This window comes from Passer domesticus, chromosome 8, assembly GCF_036417665.1.
Source record: "Passer domesticus isolate bPasDom1 chromosome 8, bPasDom1.hap1, whole genome shotgun sequence".
Taxonomy (NCBI): Eukaryota; Metazoa; Chordata; class Aves; order Passeriformes; family Passeridae; genus Passer; species Passer domesticus.
Window position 1 is genome coordinate 46,439,795 of NC_087481.1, and position 22,552 is coordinate 46,462,346.

Below are 22,552 nucleotides of genomic sequence, written 5' to 3' on the forward strand. Positions count from 1 at the left end.
GCTTTGCAAGTCCCAGTCAGTGTAGGATATAGAAAGGAGGGATGTGAAAGCAGTTACAACTCCCATCAGGAGAGTTTAGGAAGGGACTGGGGAAGTTTTCTTTGCACTCAGCTCTGCTGTGTTCACAGGCTCTTGGTAGGTGAGGATCCCTAAGGATGCAGGTCAGGCATCAAACAGCCCTGAGAGAAGACAGCTGCTAAAGTTTGTGAATGAATCTATGGCAGCACCCTTAAATCCTTCTGTTTTCTCCCTCCTGGTACAGATAACAAATCTGTGCCTCTTCCCCCTTTTAGCCTTTCATATTTTGTGGCCACACTGGGATGGCTTAAAACCTGAGAACATGGAAAGCAGCATGCAAATGGAGCTGCAGACCTCAGCTCTGAGCATGTTAGGAAAATATCCAATTTGACTAGTATGGAATGGTGAGTCCAAACTGAGCTGCAGCCTCAGATTTTTGATACCACGTCTGACCAAAGTAAACCAGAGACACAATTCAAGGTGCAATGCTGATTTCAAAGAAGAGCTCAGGAGCTCCCTGGATCTAAAGAGCTCCTGGGGAGAAGACCACTGTGTTTTTCCCCACCAGCATGGGCCACAGCTGGTGGGGAAAAAACAGCATATCCAAGGGAGCTCAGGGATTTATCCAGATCTGATTTTGCTATGCAAATAAGAAAAGCCCTGCAGTCCTTCCCTCTGCACCCTGCAGCTCCTGACTGGGCCTCAGTGGGCAAAGGGGTGCAGCTGCTCCTTGGTTGGCTATGGAGTTATTTTGCCTCCCAATGTTTTACCCAGTACATCCTCATTGTCTGGCCTGTGCATACAAACATCCTGGGCAGGAGGTGACCCACCTGCCAGCAGCTTGACAAGTCAGTTTGGGAGATGAATATTTTTATTTTGATCCCTCATTTTGAATTTAGTCCTAATGTGGTGGCAGGTTCCTCTGCCCCTATCCCACCCTCTTCTTTCCTCCTGGAAGCCCTGCTTGCCCCACCTATCCATGCATGCCCATGGAGATATTTCTTCTTCACTCCCACCTCCCCCCAGCCCCTCCATGTTGCACCTCTCCCTCCAAGAGACACAGTGGGCATCAGTGTGAGGCTCAGCCTGGAGGAACAGATGTGTCTGTTCTGGGTTAGTCTGCAGTAAAGACTTTAATGCATCCAAGCAGCAATGCTGGACAGAAGTACCAGTCAAACTGGCACCAAGTACAATGAGGGCTGGGAAAGGCAGGTGAGAAAGCAATTATTATCACAGGCTCAGAGGTAAGGTTACATTCAAACAGTTTTGAAACTATGGATGGAAATGCCCAAATAGGTGTTGCAAGGATGATCCTCTGGATAGGTCAGTTTGTACTCAAATCTAGCAGGGGAGTGTTTAAAGTCTGTGCTCAGAGTTCTCAGGCAGAGTCAGTGTGTCCTTTCCATGGCTTAGCACCAGTGCTTACAGCAGCTCCCTAAGCCCCAGCGTAGCCCCGTGGTTGTGTTTTGCAAAGCCTCCATCTCCGGTTCCTTCTGCAAATCCAACCCAATCCAGTCCTTATTCAGAGGTGTCTTCAATCAAAGTTATGCTGCTCCATGAATTTCAGTGTGTTGCCATATTTAATTTTTAAAATGCATGGAAGTATTGATGGGTTGTGAGAGGAAGGCAGAACAGTTTGGCAGCTGGGTTGGGGCTGCCAGAGCTCTCAGCAGATAGGAAGACATAGGAGGTGGTTTTGCCTTTTTGAGTAACTATGTTGGTGTGGTACTAAGAGAGTTGCCAATTAAATAATTTCTGTGTCAGCTCTGATAACCCTTTGAACCAGGTTTCACTGGAAGGGGCAGGAGCTGTTCACACCTCTGTGTGTGTATGGTTTGTGTATGCAGCCAGATGCTGCTGCCATGGTTAAATCCTTCCTCAAGCCAGAACACTTTTATCACAGATGTAAGAAGCTGCAAACTCTTTGATATGACAGAAGTGCCCCAGGTGCCCTTGGCTGAGAAATGTCCTTAACAGTGACTGCATCTGGGACCCTGGACCCTCAGAACTAGCTGACTTTGGAGGTTTTGCTAGGCATGCCCTGGAGTAGAGCCTTTGAGGCTGCAGATTTGGAGGAAGGTGTGAGCACCACTGTCATCTGCCTGGTGGTCCTTGCTTTGTGCAGAGGTTTGGCAATGCTCCTTCTGTGCCTGCAGGACAAAGCCCCCTTTACACATTGGAGTGCTGGGGGAATCTGGAGTGGGTGCTGGCCTTGTCTGCCCAGGGCAGAGGGGATCTCTCCCGCACCAGGGGATGCCTCTGGTGTGCCTGGCTGACATCCAGGGGAGGTTTCTCATAGTACCATGTTTTCAGAAGTTTGTTCACCTGGTCCTGATCTGTGATACCCTGGAGAAGACCTTCCCCTCCTTCAGCCCCTTCTCTCTCCCTAGACAAGCTGAAGCTGTGCAGTTTGATCTCTTGCCTCATGCTTTCAAAGAAGTGGAGGATGCATTTGTGAGCAAAGAGCCGGCTGTGCTCACAGCAGGTTTCCTCAAATATCTTTTGCTCGATGTCAATGTAGTTGCTCCAGTGACGTGCCTGCAGGAGGGTGGCCTGGTCGAAGCAAGGTCTGAGCCAGCGGGCAAGGAAAGCTGCTATGATCAGGACCAACAAAATGCTCCAGCCAAGTGCCTGTGTGATAAGAAAGAAGCAGTGAAACAGGAGCAAGACAGACACAAGGACAGGCACAAGCTCTTTGCCTGTATCAGAGAGACGGGGAGTTTGTGTGGCTGGAGGGGAAATGTGATGCATCTGGGACTCCTGGCTTTGATCTGTCTCTGTAGTCCAGCACCCCACACTGCACCCAGCAGGTTGGTGTAATTTCCTCCCAGAGAATATGGGACATTTATCTGTGCATGAATCATTCAGTAAGGATAACTGATTGCAAAGTTGCCTGGAGCAGACAGGTATTTGCTATGAGCATAGGAGTACCCCAGGGAAAGGGGACTTTAGTGCTCTCCTTCAGCATTTCCTTATCTCCAGTGATCTTCATCTGCCACCTACAGACTCCAGGGCCCAGGAGTCCCCACTGCAGCATGAAGACAGTCCAGACTCTGGGCAGCTCCCTTGGATAAGAAAAAAGGGCTTGTTTTCAATGACCTCCCACCAGTCCCAATGACTGGCACTTTTATACCAAGAGCTGAGGCCAGTCAGTGCTCCACTCTCTGTTGTGCCCTGTTCGATTGCTCCTGAGCAAGCTGTTTTAATCTGTCTAAGCCTGCACTGTCCTTAAAACAGTGGGTCCTGTCTGCAGGGTTAGCAGTTAGAAGAATCTTTTGACACTGATCAGGGCTTTAGGAGACACAACCTCTTTTATTATCTGGGTTTAGAAGCTGCTGGTTCTTCTATTAAACTATTCATAATTTCTTTATTTTTCCCTGCCCAACTCAAGGTTATCACTTAGGATAGCATCATTTGGAGGCAAAAAGAAGCACATAGCAGCCCTGCTCCCAGCCTGACCACAATGAAGGGATGGCAAATCAAGGAAGAGCAGGAGAGGATGCCACATGCCTGGTCACCTCACCAACACTGCCAGCAGTGACCCACCTGGGAGCAGCAGCGCAGGTACCTGGACACCGCCCTGCGGGACGTGTTGTTCCTCACGAGCTCGTCATCCTTGCAGGGCACCTTGGCCAGCAGCTGCTGCACCTGCTCTGTGCTCACATTGGCAAAGCCCACAAACTTCTGGGGATCCATGGAGCCACTGAAAGCACAGATGAGGCATTTGCCATCCAGGAGGGTGACGACGATCCAGACGACAGGGGCAACCATGGCTCGCTGCATGATGGAGGAGCACATGTACCTGGAGCAGCAGAGAGAGGGGACTGGCTTAATGCTGGCAGCTTTGTCCTCATCCAGAGCCCTGAGGGATGCAGGCTGTCCTGTGCCAAGCAGACTTTCCAGACCCAGGGAACTGACTCCCAGGGCTGCCCTCAGCATTGCTCCTGCTGATGTTTCCTCTGCTCTGGGATGTCTTTGCTGGTTCTGCCTCTCAGTGAAACCTGCACTAGCACAAGGCAGGGCTCTGTGTGCTGCCTGCACTCAGTGCACAGTCCCCTCACCATGTGTTTGCCTCGACTGTACCCTTACATCTCCCATGCACAGATCTTTGTCAGCTCTCCCTTGTCTTGCATATTCATACTTCCTTTTCTCATCAGTTTTAATCTGGAAAATCCCCTTTTTTCTGCAGCCTTTCTTGCCCCTCTCTGAGCCAACCTGTGTACTGCATAAAACTTTACATATAACAGATGGAATACGATTCTCCTCACCATTCCACCAGTACAAATTAGTAAAAACTCAGGTGAAGGGAGGGAGGCCATGAGGCTTTTCATAAAGAATGACTGTGATGAAAATGCCACACCTTCTGCATATTTAAAAGGAAATGCCTGATGTTTTTGCACATGGAAGCCTCAGAAGGCACCCCGAGTGAGTGCATGACAGGGCAGCAGCAATGCAGCTTCCCAGGGTGGTGGCACAAGCCCAGGTGTTGAGGCACTGCTGCTCTCCTCAGCTGGGATGGAACCAGCCTGCCCTAATTTCTGCTGGATGTAAATGCATTTCCCATACCCCTCCCCTCCAGGGCCATGGGGAGAGGTCTCAGGAGATGAGCTTACAAGAAAATTAATCTACCAGGAGGATCAAAGCTATGGAGAAAGAAGCTAAACAGGAGGTGAGAAGAGGGATGCCAGTGCCACAGCAAAGCCCACCTGATGACAGCCAGGTCCTTCCTCCTGCGCCCCGGCGGCCGCCTCCACTCCTCCAGCATCACCAGGGACTGCCTGTTGAGGATGAGCCCACACAGGAAAAGGATGATGGGGGGCACGAACATGATCCCCAAGCCATATGCCATGTTGTACTGGGGCAGGCAGGGGCAGCTGAAGTCCAAGCTGGTGTACATCTTTACACTTGCCAGGGCCAAGAGCCCACAGATCCCGTTCATTACAGACTCCGAGTTGGACTGGAAGTACTGGAAGATCATCCGGAATCGGTCCATGGTGTTCTTTTGGTCAGGGGTGCTCCTCCTGGAAATCCCTGGGCTGCCCAGAAGGGCCTGTCTCCCTCTGTCCCTCCTTCTGCTGCCACAGGGCAGGGGATGCAGCTCAGCTTCCAGTCAGCAGGAGGATGAGGATGGAAGAGAGCTGCTGTGATGGGGGGAACACCCTGTGCTGGGGCTTCCCCACTGGCACACAAATCTCACAGGTCTGTCTCTCACCCACTTCTTGTCTTCCAGGGCAGTTGGTAGCTTTTCTAGGTGAGCTGATGGATACAGCCTCCTGCAGCCTTTTTTATCACCTTGTTTTTAATTTTCAGGGCTGAACCACATGGCCAGCAGTGACAGCCTCCAGTAGTGCCTGGCCCCTCCCTCCCGGAGATGGTAACTCTCCATGGAGAGCCATTGGTGGGTGCCTGTGAGCTGCTCTCTCTGCTGATTGAAGCCTGTTCAGTGATTCACTGCCCAGGAGAAACCAGGTAAATCAAATGAGCTCATCTGTGCTCCTGCTGCTGCCCCACTTCTCTTTGCATGTCCCCAGCCCCGTGTGGGGCAGGGGGGAAGGCAGGGAGCAGCACCTGGCTCGAGTGTGCTGCAGGCTCAGATTTCCCTATGGAAATGGGCTGAAAGGACCAGCCCTCTAGTAGAGAGGATGAGAGAATCCACAGCTTTCAAAGCCTGGAATGGCACCTGGGGGCAAAGGCTGCTCTTGGCTGTGCATCCTAAATATCCTGGGATATTTGTACCATACTGCATCCATGTCCCAGGCTCTTGCCCTGCAGCACTTCTGTCTCCCCATCAGAGGGCACGATGCAATCAGAGCAGCTGGTTCTTTTTTCTTTTTGGGACTGGGTTATCATCTTCATCATTTTTTTGTCTCAGAAGTTCATTTTACAGATAAATCCAACTCACTGACACACAAGGAAGTTCTGAGGTTTTTCTCCTGACATATTGAACATTATTTTCCTCTCAAAACACTTTCAGATTTCTTCTCAGCTCAGGTTTCCAAATGCATTCAGGGAAGGGGGAGGGAAAAAGGGTGTTACTTTTAAATATTTCATTTAAAAAAAGGAACTGAAGCTCACTATCTGCCAGCACTGGGGTTTCTGCCCATGCTGTCTCCCACTGGTTGTCTTGATGGTATCATGTGAAAGGATCAGCAGGGAGGAGGTACCTGTAGCTGTTCACAGGCACATACAGATGAATCACACGTGAATGTCATCTCCTCCAGTCTGAACAGCAACTCACACAGTTACTTTAATGAAATACATTTGCTCCAGCCATAATATTTGTGCTCTCCTTTACCTGTGAGTGAATTGCCTGTTAATGTTCATCCATCAGCAATAAAAACCCCTGGCTAACCAGCTCATGTTTCCATTTTGCCATTACAGGACATCAGGACCCCTCCACATTGCTGTTACAGGGCATCATGACCCCTGGCTGAACTCCATAGTTGATTTTTAGCCAGGGTGCAGCCGGTCTTGGTTCTCAACTGCTTCAATACTCAGTGGGTTTCTCATTTAATGGCTTACATTTATGTGCTGACTTGGCTTCAGAAAGTGCTGTGCACTCTCTATAGAACAATTACTTTAGAAAAATCATTTTGCCTTTCTAGCTCTCCTGGGCAAAAACATAGTAAAGGCTGAACAGTTCCTTACAGCTCAGGAAAATAAGACGTAAAAAGAGTAGGAAACATCCACTGGACAGGACGATCTACAAGGGAATTTTACTTCTCCCAGGTGCCATCTCCTGACCAGGATGTTGGAGGTCTGTAAAAGATGCCTCAGGGTAATCACTGCTCTTTTGTGATTGGGATGTCACCAGAGACTCAGAGCTGAGACATGGAGTTGTTGAGCTGTAGAAGAAAGGGAATATTCCTGAACTTGCAGAGAAAGACATTCAGAGCTTCCTGGGGAAAGAGAGAAAGGCCTGTTGAGGTAAGTAAATTGCTAGAGATGGACAAGTGTTCAAAATGTTTCTCAAAATTTATCACATTTCATTACTCAGTTCCTAGGGGAAAATGACGAGGAAACAAGGATTAAAATAATCTGTCTCATGTTCTCCAGCAGTGCCTCTGTTCCCAGCAGTGCAGTCACCCTGCTGTGGGACTGCCTGCAGCTCTCAAGGGCACCATGCTCAGAGCAAGGCAGCTGCTCCTTGACAGCAAATCTCCAAAACCATGCTGGAAGCCGTGGTTTCTCAGTGCATCTTTTGGAGGGCCAGGAGAGCTAGAAAGGCAAAAACAACCCTTTACTTCTGCCTCAGCATTGCAGAACACAGTGCAGAGGAGGGAGCCTCCCTGCCTTGCCTCTTTATGGCAGTAAAATACCAGCTGTAGGTTTTTTGCCTCAGGAGATGGTGGTGGGTACAGGCGTGAGAGGGACAAGGATGATTTCATCACCAAATTTGAACTGGTCCTTGAAACAGGGTAGGTTCAGCAGGAAGGTGTGGTTGTTTTGTGCCTGAGCCTGTGATCTGGAGCAGCACTGCCTCTGTGCAGGTGTGGCTCCTGGGGGTGTGCACACCCAGAGCAAGTCCCTATCCTTGTGTTTTGCTGGGAGCAGAGGCCAGCAGTGCAGGTCACACCAGTCTCCCTCTCCTCTGCTGGGAGTGGACCTTCTTTCCCACAGGAAAGCCAGTGTCCAGGAGCAGACATTTCACCCATCCTGAAGCTTGCTCTGCAGCAAACTGGCCTTTGCCAAGAGCACTTTTCCCAGCAGTAGGGAAGGACCCAAGGGCTCCTGCAGGAGCATTCCTGGCCTGTGGCATGGGAGGTGATGGGTTACCTCACTGGGAGCCATTGGCAATTATTTATAACTGACAAATCATTTAATTACCTGGACTGAATTTTTTTCTGTCCTGAATGTGTGCCTCAGGCAAAACATATTTAGAAAACTGTTACATGGTTTGGTCAACTGTTCCTTAGGTGGTGTAAGGACATTAAAAAAAAAAAGAAAAAAGAAAGCACACACACAAAGCACAAAAAAAGAAGAAAAGGTGTTCTTTCCCCTTGTTAAAAATGTGGGGTTGTACTATTGACCTGAAAATGCCCAGCAACTCTGACACCCACCTAGAGGCACTGTCCTGCTCTGATGGGTGCTGCAGTCAGGGTACCCCCCAAGCACCACAGGTCACTGAGTTAAGACCCTGCTCATTTCTGTGCCTCTGCTGCTGGATGATAAATCAGGATGCAGAACTGGCCCAGCACACTCACAGACTGCAGAACTTGTCTATGAAATGAGTTTAGTTCTGAATGTGTCTTTTCCCCCAATGTCTTGGCTCATTAATTGCCACGTGTGGATGCCGCCTCCACAGGGTGTTTGGGTAAAGCAAGCACTGTATGGCCACAAGGAGCAGGTACCAAGCAGTGTGCTCCTTGCCTCAGTTTCCCTTTACAGAGTCAAGAGTGGATCCACATGAACCCCTTCTCTGGGAGGGTGAATAAGTCACTGGTGAACTGTCCCATCCCTGTGATGTGGGAGCACCCATGCTTTCCCAGGTCACCGTGGGAGGACTGTGGTCCACTCTCTGTTTTGGGCACCTCTCAGCTGCTGAAATGGAAAACCCTTTCCACCTGGCTGTGTTTATTCACAGGACAAGGGTTCGTGCTTGTTCAAGGCTTAGAGAAGATTTGTCACCTTGTGTTTGAGTGAAGGCCATTGCCACTGTAAATGGCCTTTCCCAGCAGCCCTGCCTGCAGACCCGTTTGTTGTTCCCCTGCAGCTCAGGTGAGCCTGTTCCTAACCCTTGTTCCTAACCCTTGTGCCCACAGAGACACCCTGAGAGCCTGTCTATACTTGACAGGTTGCAACTAAGCTCTATCTTCTCTGGCCTTTTTGAAACAGTTTGGGGCCCCAGTCCACCACTGAGGACAGCAGAGCAATATCATTGCCTTCTTTTTCTCCAAATCTGGTAGAGGATTTTACTCCTCACTGCCTGGAAATCATTCAGCATCTTCAATTTGTCACAGCAGAAGTCAATTTCCATTTCAACTGCCCATGAAGATGAACATAGGCAGTATTTCCTCCTATGCAAACTTCTGATGGTCACTGGCTGCAGTGACAAATTACAGCTTTGTTGGCTCCATGGGCAGGGACCACCTAAATCTGTGATTCTGTGGGTATTTCTGCACAGCTGTGTACTCTGTCCAGGCTAAGTAAATAATGAGTAATGACCATTAAATGATTAATGAGATGCTAGCAAAAATAATGGCAGCATTGTAAAATGTAGTTTATCTTCACTAATGATGTTCTCTGGAGATCAGATATTCCTGTGTTCTGCCTTGTAACTTCATTAAAGCACCAACATCCAGCTGACTGCCAGCGAGGAAATATGTGGCTTAGTTCTGTGTTGTTCTTCTTAAGAGCTCATTATATATTGCTGTCCTGGTCATTAACACTTTGCTTTTTGGCTTACTTAGAAGCTTTATTTCCTGATGTCTGCATTACCCCAATCTTGACCTAATTCACACCATTTCTGACTGAGGGAGTTTTGTAAGGCCATTTATCTGCTTGGCTTGGAACTGATGCTGCAGTGACATCATTTGAGATAGACTCTGTTCTCTGCTAAGAGGGAATTAAGGAATAAGATGGAGAATAAAGAAAGCAGACTGATCTCTAAATATTGCGGCTCAGAGGTTTTTCAGACTTTTTCTGATTTGCTAATACCCACATATCTACTGATGTTTAGCTAGGGGTATTTTTTTTGTGTCTTGTTTTTTATTTAGTGGTGTTTTTTTTTTTGGGGGGGGGGGGAGTTTTTTTGTTTTGGTTTGATTTGGTTTTTTTTTTTTGGTTGTTGTTCTTTTTAGACACACAGAATTAAGATCCAGCCCTGAGGTATCCACAGTTTTCGTCCTTTTTCACAGGATGAAAACCACTGATAACAAACTTTTCTTGAGAGATCAGTTTGTCTTCAGTTTAGGTGTGTTAAAGGAAATGGAAGTTGAGTGACAAAACCCATCTCAGTGCTGTGACTTTGGGCGTCTGCATTTGAATTTAAAGCTGACACAGTCTTTGTCCAACATGACTTCTCTAGGAAGCAGACCACATCCTTCAGTAGTCTTAAAAGATTCATGGCTTTTAAGTCAAAATTTCTCTCTGTAGTGTGTTATTAATTCACCAAAACCCCTTAGGTAAGTCATATCTAAAAACTGATGTCACAGATCTTTTGTAAGGGGTGATCCTGTATTTCTCGAAGTTGTGTGTCAGGAATGGAAAAACTTGTAAAGGTAGAAAGAGAAAATTATAGGTAAATTTTGCTCTTTTTTCTCAATTTATTATTATTAATTTTTTTTTTTTTTTTTTTTTTTTTTTTTTTTTTTTTTTTTTTTTTTTACTCGCAGGATTAAGCACAGCTGACTGTGTTTTGCAGCCAGGCACAGGGCTGTGAAGCAGCATCCCAGTATCACTGCCGTGTCCTGGGGTGCAGGGGCTTTAAAGCTGGGGAGTGAAGGGTGTCTGCAGAGGGATTGGAGCAGAGCAAAGCCTCGAAACGGCGGGGAAACAGCTTTTCTTGGTGCCACGAAAGCGATGCAGCGGCGTTAAGCAGCGCTGAAGAGCGAGCCGCTGTCCTGTCCCCAGCTTGCAGAGGGACCCGCCACCGCCGAGCGGTGCTGCGGCTCCGGCGCTGCCTCCGGCCCTCCCCGCGCTTCCCGCAGCGCTCCGAGGCGACAGCGAGAACTTTCAGGAGCGCTGAGCATCCCTGGAAGCGGTGCCGGGGGAGCAGCCCTGCCAGCGCTGCTGGGGTGCGCTCAGGGATCGCGGGTCAGAATTCCCACAGCACCCATGTGAGGCTGCAGCACAGGTGTCCTTCAGGATGCTTGGGCTCATCTCGTGTGCGTATCTCTACTACAAACCTTTATGAAGTTTTAGCAGACATCAGGCGTTTTCTGGGCTGAAAATGTGCTAGAGCAATCTTGAGCCTTTCTTATGTGCTGCAAATAAACTGCAGAAGGAACTGAGGGAGAAGTAAGGGCTGGGTGGTGGTCAGGATCCATTCCTCCCGGCTGAAAACTATGGAATCATAGAATATTGCCAGTTGGAAGGGACTCACAAGGGTCATTGAGTCCAGCTCCCTGCTTCTCACAGGGTTATCTGAAATTAATCAATTGTCTAAGAGCTTCATCCTGATGCTTCTTGAACTCTGCCAGGCTTGGTGCCATGGCCACTTCTCTGAAGAGTGTGTTCTGACTGACAACCCTCTTAGTGAAGAACTTTTTCCTGATGTCCACTCTGAACCTCCCTTAGATCTGCCTCTATGTATATCTGCAAATACAGAGGTACCCATAAAATAGAACTAGTTACTATGAGGATTTTTTTTAATAGACCTTGAAAAAGATTTGCAAAGAGGAGAAAGAACCACAACATTCAGAATGGAATCCATGAAGCAGAGTTTCCCAAGAAAAGCGAGGTATGCATGAAGACATCATAAGCAAAACACTACAGGTATTTTCTTGTTGCAAGAAGACCCAATCTCTCTCCACAGGTGTTAAAATTCATTGTTGTGGTGTTCCTTGGGGCTCCGAGGTGGGAGCTTTATTCTTCCAGTGCCTCGTGTCTCATGTGAAGTGATGGCTAAAACCCCCTGCCTCTGACAGAAGGAAATATATCAGCATTTAAATTGGCCAGGGTTTGGATTTGAATTTGCCTTTGGTTTCCTTCAGGCACCAGCACTAACCTGAACTTGCCTCAGAGTGAGTCAAAGACAGAAAAAACTCAGCTCATTGCGGCATTTCTCTGCAAAGCCCCCCAAACCCAGCATGTCCTGCCCCCCAGCAGCCAGCAGTCCCATCCTTGGTAGGGCAGCCCCTCTGCAGCCCCAGTGTGGAGCCACAGCCGCTCCCAGCCCGGCGAGGAGCCCTGAGCACCCTGACAGCTCTATCCTGCTTTTCCAAATGCCTTTTCCTCTAGACAGGAACCTCTCTTGTTCCGTGGACTCCCGTGGGCTCTCAGCTGGAGAGGGGCTGTACTTTTAGGTGTTCATTCAAGAGCAGAGATTACAGGATTGTTTAGAAAGAGGACATCTTAATAATCCAGGAAAATGTCAATGTTTTCTCTCAGAGCTCTTGTCCTTATTTGGTACAAAGGAGCTTTCTCAAGTATCTGAGGTTCAGGTAACAGCTTAAATATTATGGAAGTTGTGAGAGTTTGTTACCCACTGCATGTGTACACAAACACACACACACACACACACACACGCACACTCTGCTGTCTGGCCATTAGCTCCTCTGCAGAGCAATATGTGACCTCCAGTCCTAAAACTCCACGTTCTTGTATAAAAATACTATTTCATTTTCCTACTAATGCCAGGGCCACCTGACCTAAAACACACATCCCTGAAGCATTTGAAGAAAGTTGGTGCTTCACAGTAGGTGCAATTCATCTTCCAGCAGAATTAGAGTCCTGCTTCACAAAATTGTCTTGTCATCTAGCTCTTGTCTTTATCTGTGTTTATAACCCACCCGCACTTTGTTACTCTTCCTCTCTGTGTATATTTATATTTTTATGGTGTTGGGTGTCTCCAGAACTCTGTGAACAGAAATGCAGTTATCTGCAGTTATTCTGACTTTCTCACAGGAAAATGCCATCCTGACTTAACCTTCTTGGGCAGTCTCTCACCAGCAGCACATATTCTCTGTGATGGCAAGAGACTTGTGGATGATCTCTGTGGCAGATTTCACTTATGCTTGACCGTGATAAATGGGAAATTAACAAATCATAGGAATCTCAGGATGTTTAGACTTGAAGATACAGTTTTCCTTTCTCTCTTCAACTCTCATTTCATCTCTCTCACATATTCTGACTTTGGAACTTTTTTTCAAGCTTAAAAGCTCAAGCTCTAACACCTTTTCAGAGGGAAGATTGCAGGAGGAGGAGGTGTCTGCAGGTGGATTTACTGCTGCATTGCTGGGCTCTGGCAGGTTCCTGCTCACTGCCTCTCACCACATATTCGTGAGGAGTAATTAATGCATGCTCTTAAAAGAGGCAGTTCCAAGAGAGCAAAAAACTTCCTCCAAAACAGCAGGTAATCTTGTAGAAACTGTAGGGTAAAACCCACCAACCATTCCAGCTGTACCACCATCACTACCAGCCCAATCCACCCCGTGACAAGCTTTTGTAAAGAGCTAAGGAGAAAAATGTGCCATCATCAGAGACAGATGGTTCAAAAAAAGACTCTGCTCTCTCTGTCCTGGGCCTCATTGAAGAGCACAAAATACCTTTTAAAGACAAGATTATGGACTGCAATTTATAACTTTACTTAATACTAACAATCATGGACTCAGAAGAAATGGTCTTTTAAGGCACACTACAATTTTCCATATCTTCTGTTCCAAGCTAAATTCTTATGGTTGCACAGACAGTAATTACCTGCAGTGCCTTGTGTTCTGCAGAGGATAATCATCTTCTCATGCTGCCTTTGGTAACATCCCTAACTACTCCTGTCTTTCCAAAGCAAATAGCTGGAATCACACCATGTGGGATGATGGGATCCTGTGGTGTTGTGACAGCCACCCCTCTGCTCCTTGAGGTTTATCTGCTGTAACAGGGCTTTTCCAAGAGCTCTGAATACCCCTGAACTGTTCTGTGTTAAGGTCTCCTGGGGAACTCAGCGTCTTGGCTTTGGTACACAGACTAAACATGCTCTTGGAAATTAATCCCTGTCCCTTCATCAAGATTTCTCTTGGCCAGCCCCCCATGTCCCCCCTCATGTCTTCCTCTCCCTTCTTGCCTCTAAACCTCATTACATTTTCACTTTCATTTAGCAGAGTCCATCTCTGCAGAGTAACATGCTGTAGTGACTTGGAGGGCACAGAAAACATTTGGGATCCACATCAGAAGCAGCGATGGAGTGACAGCAGAGGTGGATGAGGAGCTTCATGAGAGTGCCAATCCCTCTCTGGCTTGGTCTCAGCCAGAGTCCTCAGCAGTCAAAGGCTTTCTTGCCACCAATTTCCCAGCCATGGAGCATCACCTTCAGCCCAGCTCTGTGCCTTTGACCTGTTTCTGATGTTGACATGCACTTTCCCAGCCTCATTGTCAAGAGCCACCCTTGCTCCTTAGGAGTAAATCACCTCTGTGTGGTTGAAGGTGATTTTGGGGGGAACCAAGCCACTACAAACTGGCTTCTCTGGCCCTGGGCACACCCAGCACCCAGATCTGTTTTCACTCGGGTATTTGCAGGCTTACAGCCTCGGCTCTCCACCCTGGGCAGCAGAACAGAACAGTTAATCCATAGAAGTGTAAGGCAGGGATTGCATTTTGGGTTATTTCACACTATTACCTTCTCAGTCTCTGGCATGACCATTGTTTTATTGCCCACGTGCTCTGTTAGCTACAAGTACACTCTGGAAGTAGACAGAAGCATTGCAGATCCAGCTCTTGCTATTTAATTCCTTCCTAAAATGAGGACAGATTCCACCATAAAGGTTTTTGACTACTGCAGAGATGGAGGCAGCGAAGAAAAGAACTGTAAGAATAAAAGCAAAAGGAAAAAAGAATAAAAGCAAAAGCTTTGGCAATTGGCCTTAACTGCTAGCAAGGCTGTAATTAGACCCTTGACCTGTTCCATTTGTGCAGAAGAAGGATGAATGATGGAACTATAATTCATAAGTATCTACTTTGCCTTTTGTATCAAACAGAAAAGTATCTAAGAAACTCCACTGATATGGAACTTGCAACTCAGTAAATTCAGACTGGAAGTTGTAGGATTTTAACTGACACTCATTAAAGCATTGCAAAAATTACCCCAATATTGTAATAGCTTTTCCTTTGCAGTCCTAAAATTAAAGGGAAATTTGTTCCCTAAATGTCTCAGAGACACTGAAAATATTGTCAGTAATTCAGAGGCAGAGATGCAAAATTTCCTTTTGAAACCAGTAGCTATAACTCATGCAGAAGCTTTTAGAAGAGATTATAATGTCAGGAACATGTTGTCAGTAAATGAGAGCTGAAAATCTATATCTGCTCATGAAATGAATAATGATGGGTGCTGCTCAGTTACTAGGCTGTGATGCTGCCTGCAGGATTTTGGTGACAGCGTGAACAATGCAAGTGGTGCTGTTTGAATTGGAGTATTTATTCATATGGAAAGAGAATATTTAGTCCTTGCATCCCCATTTATCAGAGCCCAGTGACAGTATCTGATTTCATGTTGTGATCTGTTATGCAGACTGGAAATTCTGAGAAAAGAACAGATCTGTCAGCAAGATTATTCAAATAAGTGCTGTTGGGGACTTGTGCTCCCTCCTGTTCCTCCCTGGCTTAGTTGAGCATTTCAAGATAACAGTTTTGATACTCATTCTAGCTGATCCTGGCTGTTAAACCAAAATTAAGGCTAATATTTGTCTAGGGGGTTAATCCTCACTGCTGGGACCAGATTGTATCCTTGGAAAAGGAAATAGTTGTGTCTGATTTGCTGAATGCAGCAGCTCATGACATTCTCCTGGTGGGAAGTGCTCCTCATCATGATGCTCTTTAAATTGGGAGTCACTGGAGCTTTATGATAGCAAACTTGACACTTCTGAGTTTGTGCTGGCTGGCTCCCACTATTTGCATCAAGGAGCAAAGAGGAATGGTGACTTCAGATGCTACCAGCAGGCTACAGAGCCAGTGCCACCAGCAGGGCTCTGTAGAACGGGCAGAGAGAGCTATTGCTGCTGTTTCCAGGTCATCTTTTTGAGATTCAGCCAATTCCCTGTCAGTCAGCCTGGAACTCCCTGTGTGGACCAGGAGGGAATTAATGAGCAGCCTCAGCCTTTCTGGGGACCTCTGAGGGTGGTGTTCAGCTCCAGGGACTACACAGCGCCTGACTGGCTTGGATGAGAGCTCATCAGGAGGACAAGTGCTGAACAGATCCTGTTCCTATGGCCGGTTTGAGGCTGAGTCAGATGGGGGAAGACCATCTTGGTTGGCTCTTTGGTACTGCTTGTGTCATTCTGTGTGGTGGTGCTGGCTGTGTGCAGGCTCTGCAGACTGTGGAAGAGTGGGAGATCAAAGCCCAGACTTTTCTTATTGCTTTAAGTTTATTTGGAGTTTGTAGTCTTTGGAACCTGTGAAGATACACTGCTATCCTGGAACCACCATGGAGAAAGGAAATACTGACCAAATACACCAAAGCTGTTGGATGCCTTTGGTAATCTAACCCACTATTTAAGGTACTGAGGATGTCAAACACATTTAGAGGTTCAGACTAACATCCTTAACATCCTCAATACACTTCCCCTTTCTCTAACTCATCACATTTAGTAAATATTTGTTTTTTTTCCCAATATTCCTCAAGCATGCTGACTTCTCAGTGTGATGTAAAGCTGGTTGGCAATGACCCATTTAGAAATCTGGGCACCTCCACTGTTAATTTGCACAGTAAATTCAATTAAGAGCAAATATTTTGATGCAGAAATAGGATATGAGATTGACACTGGCATCTGTCATCAAAGTCTTGATATATCCCTCCTTTAACTTACAGCCATTCAGATCTGGAAAGAATGCAGGATCTTTTTTAGAAGGCAAATATCCCTCAGAGTCTGTGTTCTGCTGCAGTGGGCTGCCTGCCACCTCTGTAGCAATATCTTGACAGAGATATGAAAGGGAGACTGAAAGGACGGTCCATTGTCTACCAAAAAGTTTCAAGGGAGAATTTCCCCAAAAGATAAGTGAAAGGAGCAAAACCCCTGCAACACTGGTCAATCTATGAAGGTGGCAAACTCACTGTAAAGTGCTAGGGAGAAATCTGTGGCTCCTATTGCTGGAAGTAGGGGTTCAGGCTGTCTGACAGCCAGTGAAACGCCAAAGGGAAGATCAAAGGCTTGACTATTAGCTGTGCTAAATTCCTGTTAGATTTCTCTTGTAGATCAAAGGACCCTTTAAATAGGGAGGAGCTGATTCCCCTGGAAATATCCTCTGCTCAGTGCTGGCCTTTCTACTAAGCCCCAGCTTAGTGGTGAGATTTGGGTCACTGGGATGTGGCACAAATATGTCCCTTGAAGCTTTCTGCTATGGGAGGAAGCAGAGTTGGGGCTGCTCTGAAATACACTTGGGGCTCAAGAGGCTTCACTGAGTTTCCCAGTATGAGGAGCCCAATAGACTTGAATAAAAAGGTACTTAAACCCTTCTCACAGAGGCATTGCAAGTGTATAATTGTGTTTTCATGTCAGAGCTCAAAAAATGTGACCAGTGTATGTGAAAAAAATTAATATTTTCTAACAATCTGTTTGTTCTCCCCCGTTTTTTTTTGGTTTTTTTGGCTTCAGATGATTGTCTTTGAGCATAGCTCATAACAAATACCTAAGTAGCAGTTTGCAAAATGGCTGCTAAATATGCAAAAGCCTCCTCTCAAATGAATCCATTGCTGATGAATGGGAGAACTGCAAATGTAAAGGTCAGAAAATAAACAGAATTAATCTAAAGCATCAAGATGGCTGCACAAAGCATTTTCCCTAGTCTGCACGCTGTACAACCAGTATGTCACAGAAGATGGACACTTCTTTCCTGTGCCACTCATATAAAACCAGTATCTATTTTTCTTACCTAAGAGGTGACATGGGATTTAGTTTTCTCAGGGAAAAAGCACAAAATTGGATGATCACTTGTAATGATGGCTTTTTTTGACTGCTGTCTGAGACTAAACATCTTGTGAGGTTTTATATGTACAGATCTTTTTTCCCTTCTTCACTTTAACCTATTATCTGTAGATGTATCTTCACATACTCTTCTCGTTGCTGATGTGAAATCTGTTGTCCTGTTAGACACAAGCACAGTTGTTCACCTGTGACTGAGAGTGGTCTCTTGTCTTCCTGTCCTATTTTAACTCACAAGGCCAAATTTGCTTCTGTCCCATCTGAGCCTTACATCCTGTTTTCATAAGTTTCCAAGGTGACAACAATGGGGGTAAATCTTCCTGATGTAGTGGCTGCAGGGTATTTCATTTTTGTGTGATGCATGCCACATCAAGGAGGCCTTTTTCATTCAGGCATTTAAAAATACACAAATTAGGGATTAGCCCAACAACTAGATGCAATGAATATCTCCCAGATGATCTTTTCTCCCTGCAGCATGCAGATCTGTACATTTCATGGATAGGTGTGTCTTTTTCTTCCATATCTGTTGAAGTTCTGATGCCAGGCATTTAATTACAGCAATTAAAGCGACAGCTTTTGAGATCCTTCTTCAATATATAAGGGAAAGAATTAGCTTAATGGGTATGTGAAGTCAGCAGGGCCTAATGGATCAAACCTTGCTCTGGAAGGGATGTACAGTATATTTCCATTCTCAGACCCTTTGATGCTTAAAGTGCCACATTCTCAGCACTCTCACTTGTGTGTCACCGAGTGCTCCAGGCTGCTGGACCCCATGGGTTTCAAATCCAAAAGGGCCTGGCTAGTGCCCACTCACTGCTTTGTGTTTTATCCCATGACATTTATTCCCTGGGTTGCAACTCCTCCTCTGAGCATCCTCTCAGAATATGGATTCTGATGTGTTTGCCCACATTTCAGGGAATGTTGGCTCAGGCTTCATCTCTACTCCTGTTCTTCTGATTCCTCATATTATTCTGTGATTGTGATTACCTGGTTTCTTGTGAAACCCCTTGAGGGCTGATGTGCCTAGAAGGCACAAACATAGGCATTAAAAAGGGAATTTTTACTAAATTTTCTTCACTGCTTCACAATGCTTCAGAGTTAGAGACCTTTACAAAACACCCAGAGTCCTTAAATGCAGGTGAACTCATCTGACCTCGCCCCCTTTGCAGTCTGAAAGCACCCCTGTGTACCCAGCCTGGCAGTTGGTTATCTGCCTGATCATCCAGCACGTAGATCCTACCCTCCAGCCTCTCACAAATCCTCCTCCACATCCTGTCTCTGTGGTCTTTCACGCATGCCTGAGCTGAGCAGCTGCAGCTCATCCTTGCACCCAGCTCTCGGGTGGAGAATTGAGAATTGATGGGTGGTTTTGTGACTTTTGTTCCATGAGCAGATGTGGCTGTGCAGAGCCTTTCTCCTTGTGTTTGTCCATAATTATAATGACAGTGTTAGCTGATACTAACTTCAGATGAAATCAATGGAGTGGCTGCATTGTCTCCATTGACTTCTAAGCACAAATTACAAATTGGAAGTTGGGTGCCCATGCACAAATTCAGAAAGTAGAGAGGAGTTTTAGGTCACTGTAAACTCATCCTGATCTGTCCCACAGCATGCTCTGCACCAGGTCCCCACACCTGGCAGGGCTGGTACCAAGGAATTGCATGTCTCTAATTAGCCAATTCAATTGATAACACTAACACACAAGGAAAGTCCTGACTTGCTGGTGTGAAAGCCCTGCAGTTTTGGCAAGCTGTTTCAATGCTCCCTGTTGCTAGAGCACAGGAAAAAGGCAAAAACCCAGAATCAGTGTGATCCTGTTTTGTCTGTCAAGGGCCCCTGTGATCACAGAGCATATTTCTCACCCTGCTCAACATTTTTTGCAGGAAAAGCTGACATAAGTTGGCAAGGACAGCAAGCAGCCCCTCCTTCTCACTGCTTCTCCAACCAATATAAGGAGCAAATTCAAAGACTCTCTGATAAAGTGAACCAATGTACAATCACAACAACCCCTGGTGCTGTTTTGCATTGTCCCCATGGTGTCAGCTGCAGGCTGCTGTGCCAGGCAAAGCACAGCCCATCCCTCATGGCAGATGAGCATGTTGCTAAAGCAGGTCTGTAAGGCATCCTCCTTTCACTGATGGAACTGTGCTTTACCTTGGTTATCCAGGTGGAAAGGGGAGGTGGTTGAGCACAAACCCCACCAGCCATGTGGGGCATAGTTTAATATTCACACTGTGGCACCAAGGTTAAATTGGTGCCTGCTGTCTACAACTCAGGGTGGGTTTGGTGGAAGCAGACAGCCCTGGTCCTTCTGGGAGCAGGCTCCCCACGTGGTGAGCTGCCACACAAGGCACAGGTAGCAGCCTGCACTCACATGTGGGAGTGCCTGTCATCTAATGGATGACTGCACAGAAATCCTTCCTGTGCTATGACACGGATGTTCCCTATGCCTCCAGTCCAAAACTGGTACCTTGCCTTTTTCAAGATCTCTTTTATACAATGGAAAGATGCCTCTTTCCATTATAATTTGCCTTACATTGACACCTCTTTCTGCCACATTAAACATGAAACTTCTCAGAAAAGTGACAGTCCTTGCTCAAGATCTCTTGCAATTCAAGGACAGGCAGAGAGAGAAAGATTAGAGAAAAGAAGTTGAGAAATAACAGGGTTTTTTTTTTCCTTTATTTTGTTGGTTGGAGAAAATTAGGTTCAACAGGATGGAAGGTATTGTGTGATGAGGAGGTGGAATTGCCCCTCTAAGGGCCATTCCAGTCTTGTGCCACAAATCACAGAATATTCTGAGTTGAAAGGGACCCACAAAATCATCAAGTCGAATCCTTAAGTGAACGGCCCATGCAGGGACTGAACCCACAACCTTGGTGTCATTAGCATCGTGTGCTAATCAACGGAGCTCATCTCAGGGTGCTTTGTTTCTTTTTGGGCTCACTGTAATGAGCTCGCTGGAAACAGAGTGTTGATGTCCACAAAGGACCTAAACAAAGATGTGACTCAGTCTCAGCCTCTGCCTCACCTCTGCTCTTGAGCTTCCTGCATGTGGAGGCAGCTAGTGGAGCAGCATGGGGCCAGAGCAGGACCCAAACACCAGGAGAGCTGAACAGAGGGCTCATGTTTCAGCCAGACTTCAACCCCACTCTACCATGGCTTCACTCTGACCGGTGTGGTTGTTCCTTTCTACTTCTGAGAGAATGAGAAAGGATGCAATAAAAGGGCACATCTCACCCGTAGTGCAGTTAAAAGCTGGGCAGGACAGTAATGGTTCTTCACCCTGGCTCTGTAGATCATACATGCCAAAAGAAATCCTCATCTGGATTTAAGCATTATATTTTGGTTGAGGTTCTCAATATTTCTTAAAAAGTTTTGTTATTTAACCTCAGAAATAACCTTCCCCTTCTCTGAAAGTTAGATACTTGAGTGGTTTCAGAGAACAGGGGATCTCTTGGCTTTCTGGATGAGGAAATTGCAGCAGTAACTGTTTTCAGGGTGAAAATATTAATACGTGGTCCTTGACCAGGAAGGGCTTTTCTTACATTTAGTAAGAGGAAGGAAAATGGAGGGTAGAGGCAGATAGATAGCAAAATCACCTTTCAGAAGAAAGCTGAAAATTTAATTTTTGTTCTACAGAAGGAAGGACAAAGCCATTTTACAGCCACGACATGGCTGAATGCAGCATTCACTAAAACTCCAGATGAAGCTTATAACCATGTCTTCAGAGCCTGTAATCCTCTTAAAAGACAAAGGTAATGAAATTATGCAATAGACAACATCAGCTGTGGGTTGATTTTACTGTGGTACCAACTGAACAACTCCAGGTCTTGGGTTGTGGCTGTCACAGGAGAAATTGCCCTGTGGCCAAGGTGCTGCTGTGGTGAGGACAGGGGGAACCTTCCCATCCTGTATAGCCATGGCTGCTTTTGTGGAGCACCTCAGTGGCCTGGGTGGCTCCAGGGTGGGCAGTGAGAAGAGGAGCCACACGTCTGGTACTGGACAGCTGTGGTATCAACACAGGACCTCTTTAAGGGCAAGAAAATGAGCCACTTTAGCATATCCCAGGCACGTGTGAGTAATTTGTGTTTGTGGCACTGGAGCTGTGCAGAGGCTCAGAGGGCTGCAGCCACACAGGGCAGTCCCAGCTCACGCGGGATGTGTTTGTATCACAGCAGCTTTCAGGTGACACACATTCAGGCAGTGCCCCATGCTGGTGCTTCACCTGTATGAGCTCCTGACCTTCACAGATCTGCCAGTGAAGTGTTTCCCTTTATCCCATCTCTACCCTACCCTACTTCCCTGAGCTTGACTGGAACTTTTCACTGCTTTGAGCCCCTGGATTGAGTAAAGTGGTGGCTGCAATCACACACACAACTTACTGGGTAAGTCAGGGACCAGAAAGAGACCTGCTTGCCCCTCTGATTAGCTGCCTACTTGTCCATTTGCCCTGGAGGAGCTGCTTGCCATCTTCTTTGCCTTCCCGAGTGTGGCTCTGACCTGTTTGCATCCAGGAGAATCCTAATTGCTTTAGGACAGCTGCATCCCACCACAGCCGGTCTGCTTGGGTGAGTGTCCATGTATGACGGAGCTTTTTGGAAGCGCCTGGATTCCGGGCTTGGCCACAATTTCCCCTCTGGAAGAAGGAGGCTGGGGAAGCGGGTTTGGGGCCAGCAGGTGCGAGGGCAGTCCCGGGCTGGCAATGGAAGGAATGATGTCCCTGACCCGCGTCTGCCCCTCGGGGTTCGCGGTCCGGGTGTCCCTGTGCTGGGGCGGGGGTCGGCAGAGCCTCCGTGTCCCCACCTGTCGCGCCAGCGTTGGCACATCTGGGCGGGGCGGCGCCCCCCCGGCGGAACAGCTGTGTCTCCATGGCGACGGGCGCGGCGGGGGGGCCGCGGTGCCGCCGCCCCGCCCCGCCGAGCGGAGCCGAGCCGAGCCGAGCGGAGCCGAGCCGAGCCGAGCCG

General features: G+C 47.1%; 1 protein-coding gene and 2 long non-coding RNA genes across 7 annotated transcripts; 1 reads left to right on the forward strand and 2 right to left on the reverse strand.

Annotated features, from left to right (window-relative positions):
• Positions 1–1,577: 1,577 nt before the first annotated feature.
• On the reverse strand, positions 1,578–5,552 carry CALHM3 (calcium homeostasis modulator 3). 2 transcript variants are annotated; one of them, XM_064431201.1, is made up of 3 exons: positions 4,725–5,552; positions 3,565–3,820; positions 1,578–2,649 (listed from the first exon to the last, which is right to left on the reverse strand). In XM_064431201.1, exons 1-3 carry the CDS (start codon positions 5,009–5,011, stop codon positions 2,188–2,190), a joined length of 1,005 nt encoding a protein of 334 aa, XP_064287271.1. In that variant the 5' UTR covers positions 5,012–5,552; the 3' UTR covers positions 1,578–2,187. The 2 variants fall into 2 exon arrangements, 1 of the variants encoding a protein (XP_064287271.1); XR_010367524.1 differs by lacking the exons at positions 1,578–2,649; positions 4,725–5,552 and adding an exon at positions 4,379–4,504 and having other exon boundaries at positions 3,687–3,820.
• LOC135306759 (uncharacterized) lies at positions 4,603–10,581 on the forward strand. 4 transcript variants are annotated; one of them, XR_010367525.1, is made up of 6 exons: positions 4,603–4,687; positions 5,329–5,487; positions 6,748–6,945; positions 8,603–8,736; positions 8,854–9,644; positions 10,353–10,581. It is a non-coding gene; the product is annotated as an uncharacterized LOC135306759 (long non-coding RNA). The 4 variants fall into 4 exon arrangements; XR_010367526.1 differs by lacking the exon at positions 4,603–4,687 and adding an exon at positions 4,774–5,217; XR_010367528.1 differs by lacking the exon at positions 8,854–9,644.
• Positions 10,582–14,333: 3,752 nt separating this feature from the next.
• LOC135306760 (uncharacterized) lies at positions 14,334–22,351 on the reverse strand. Its single transcript, XR_010367529.1, has 2 exons — positions 21,971–22,351; positions 14,334–14,476 (listed from the first exon to the last, which is right to left on the reverse strand). It is a non-coding gene; the product is annotated as an uncharacterized LOC135306760 (long non-coding RNA).
• Positions 22,352–22,552: the final 201 nt, after the last annotated feature.

What these genes read in the sequence shown, in the direction of transcription:
- CALHM3 (XM_064431201.1), bottom strand. Translation starts at nt 5,011, where the DNA reads ATGGACCGATTCCGGATGATCTTCCAGTACTTCCAGTCCAACTCGGAG. An exon ending in AAGGACCTGGCTGTCATCAG is followed by an intron (nt 3,821 to 4,724) that starts GTGGGCTTTGCT and finishes CTGCTGCTCCAG; the next exon opens with GTACATGTGCTCCTCCATCA. An exon ending in ACCTGCGCTGCTGCTCCCAG is followed by an intron (nt 2,650 to 3,564) that starts GTGGGTCACTGC and finishes CTTATCACACAG; the next exon opens with GCACTTGGCTGGAGCATTTT.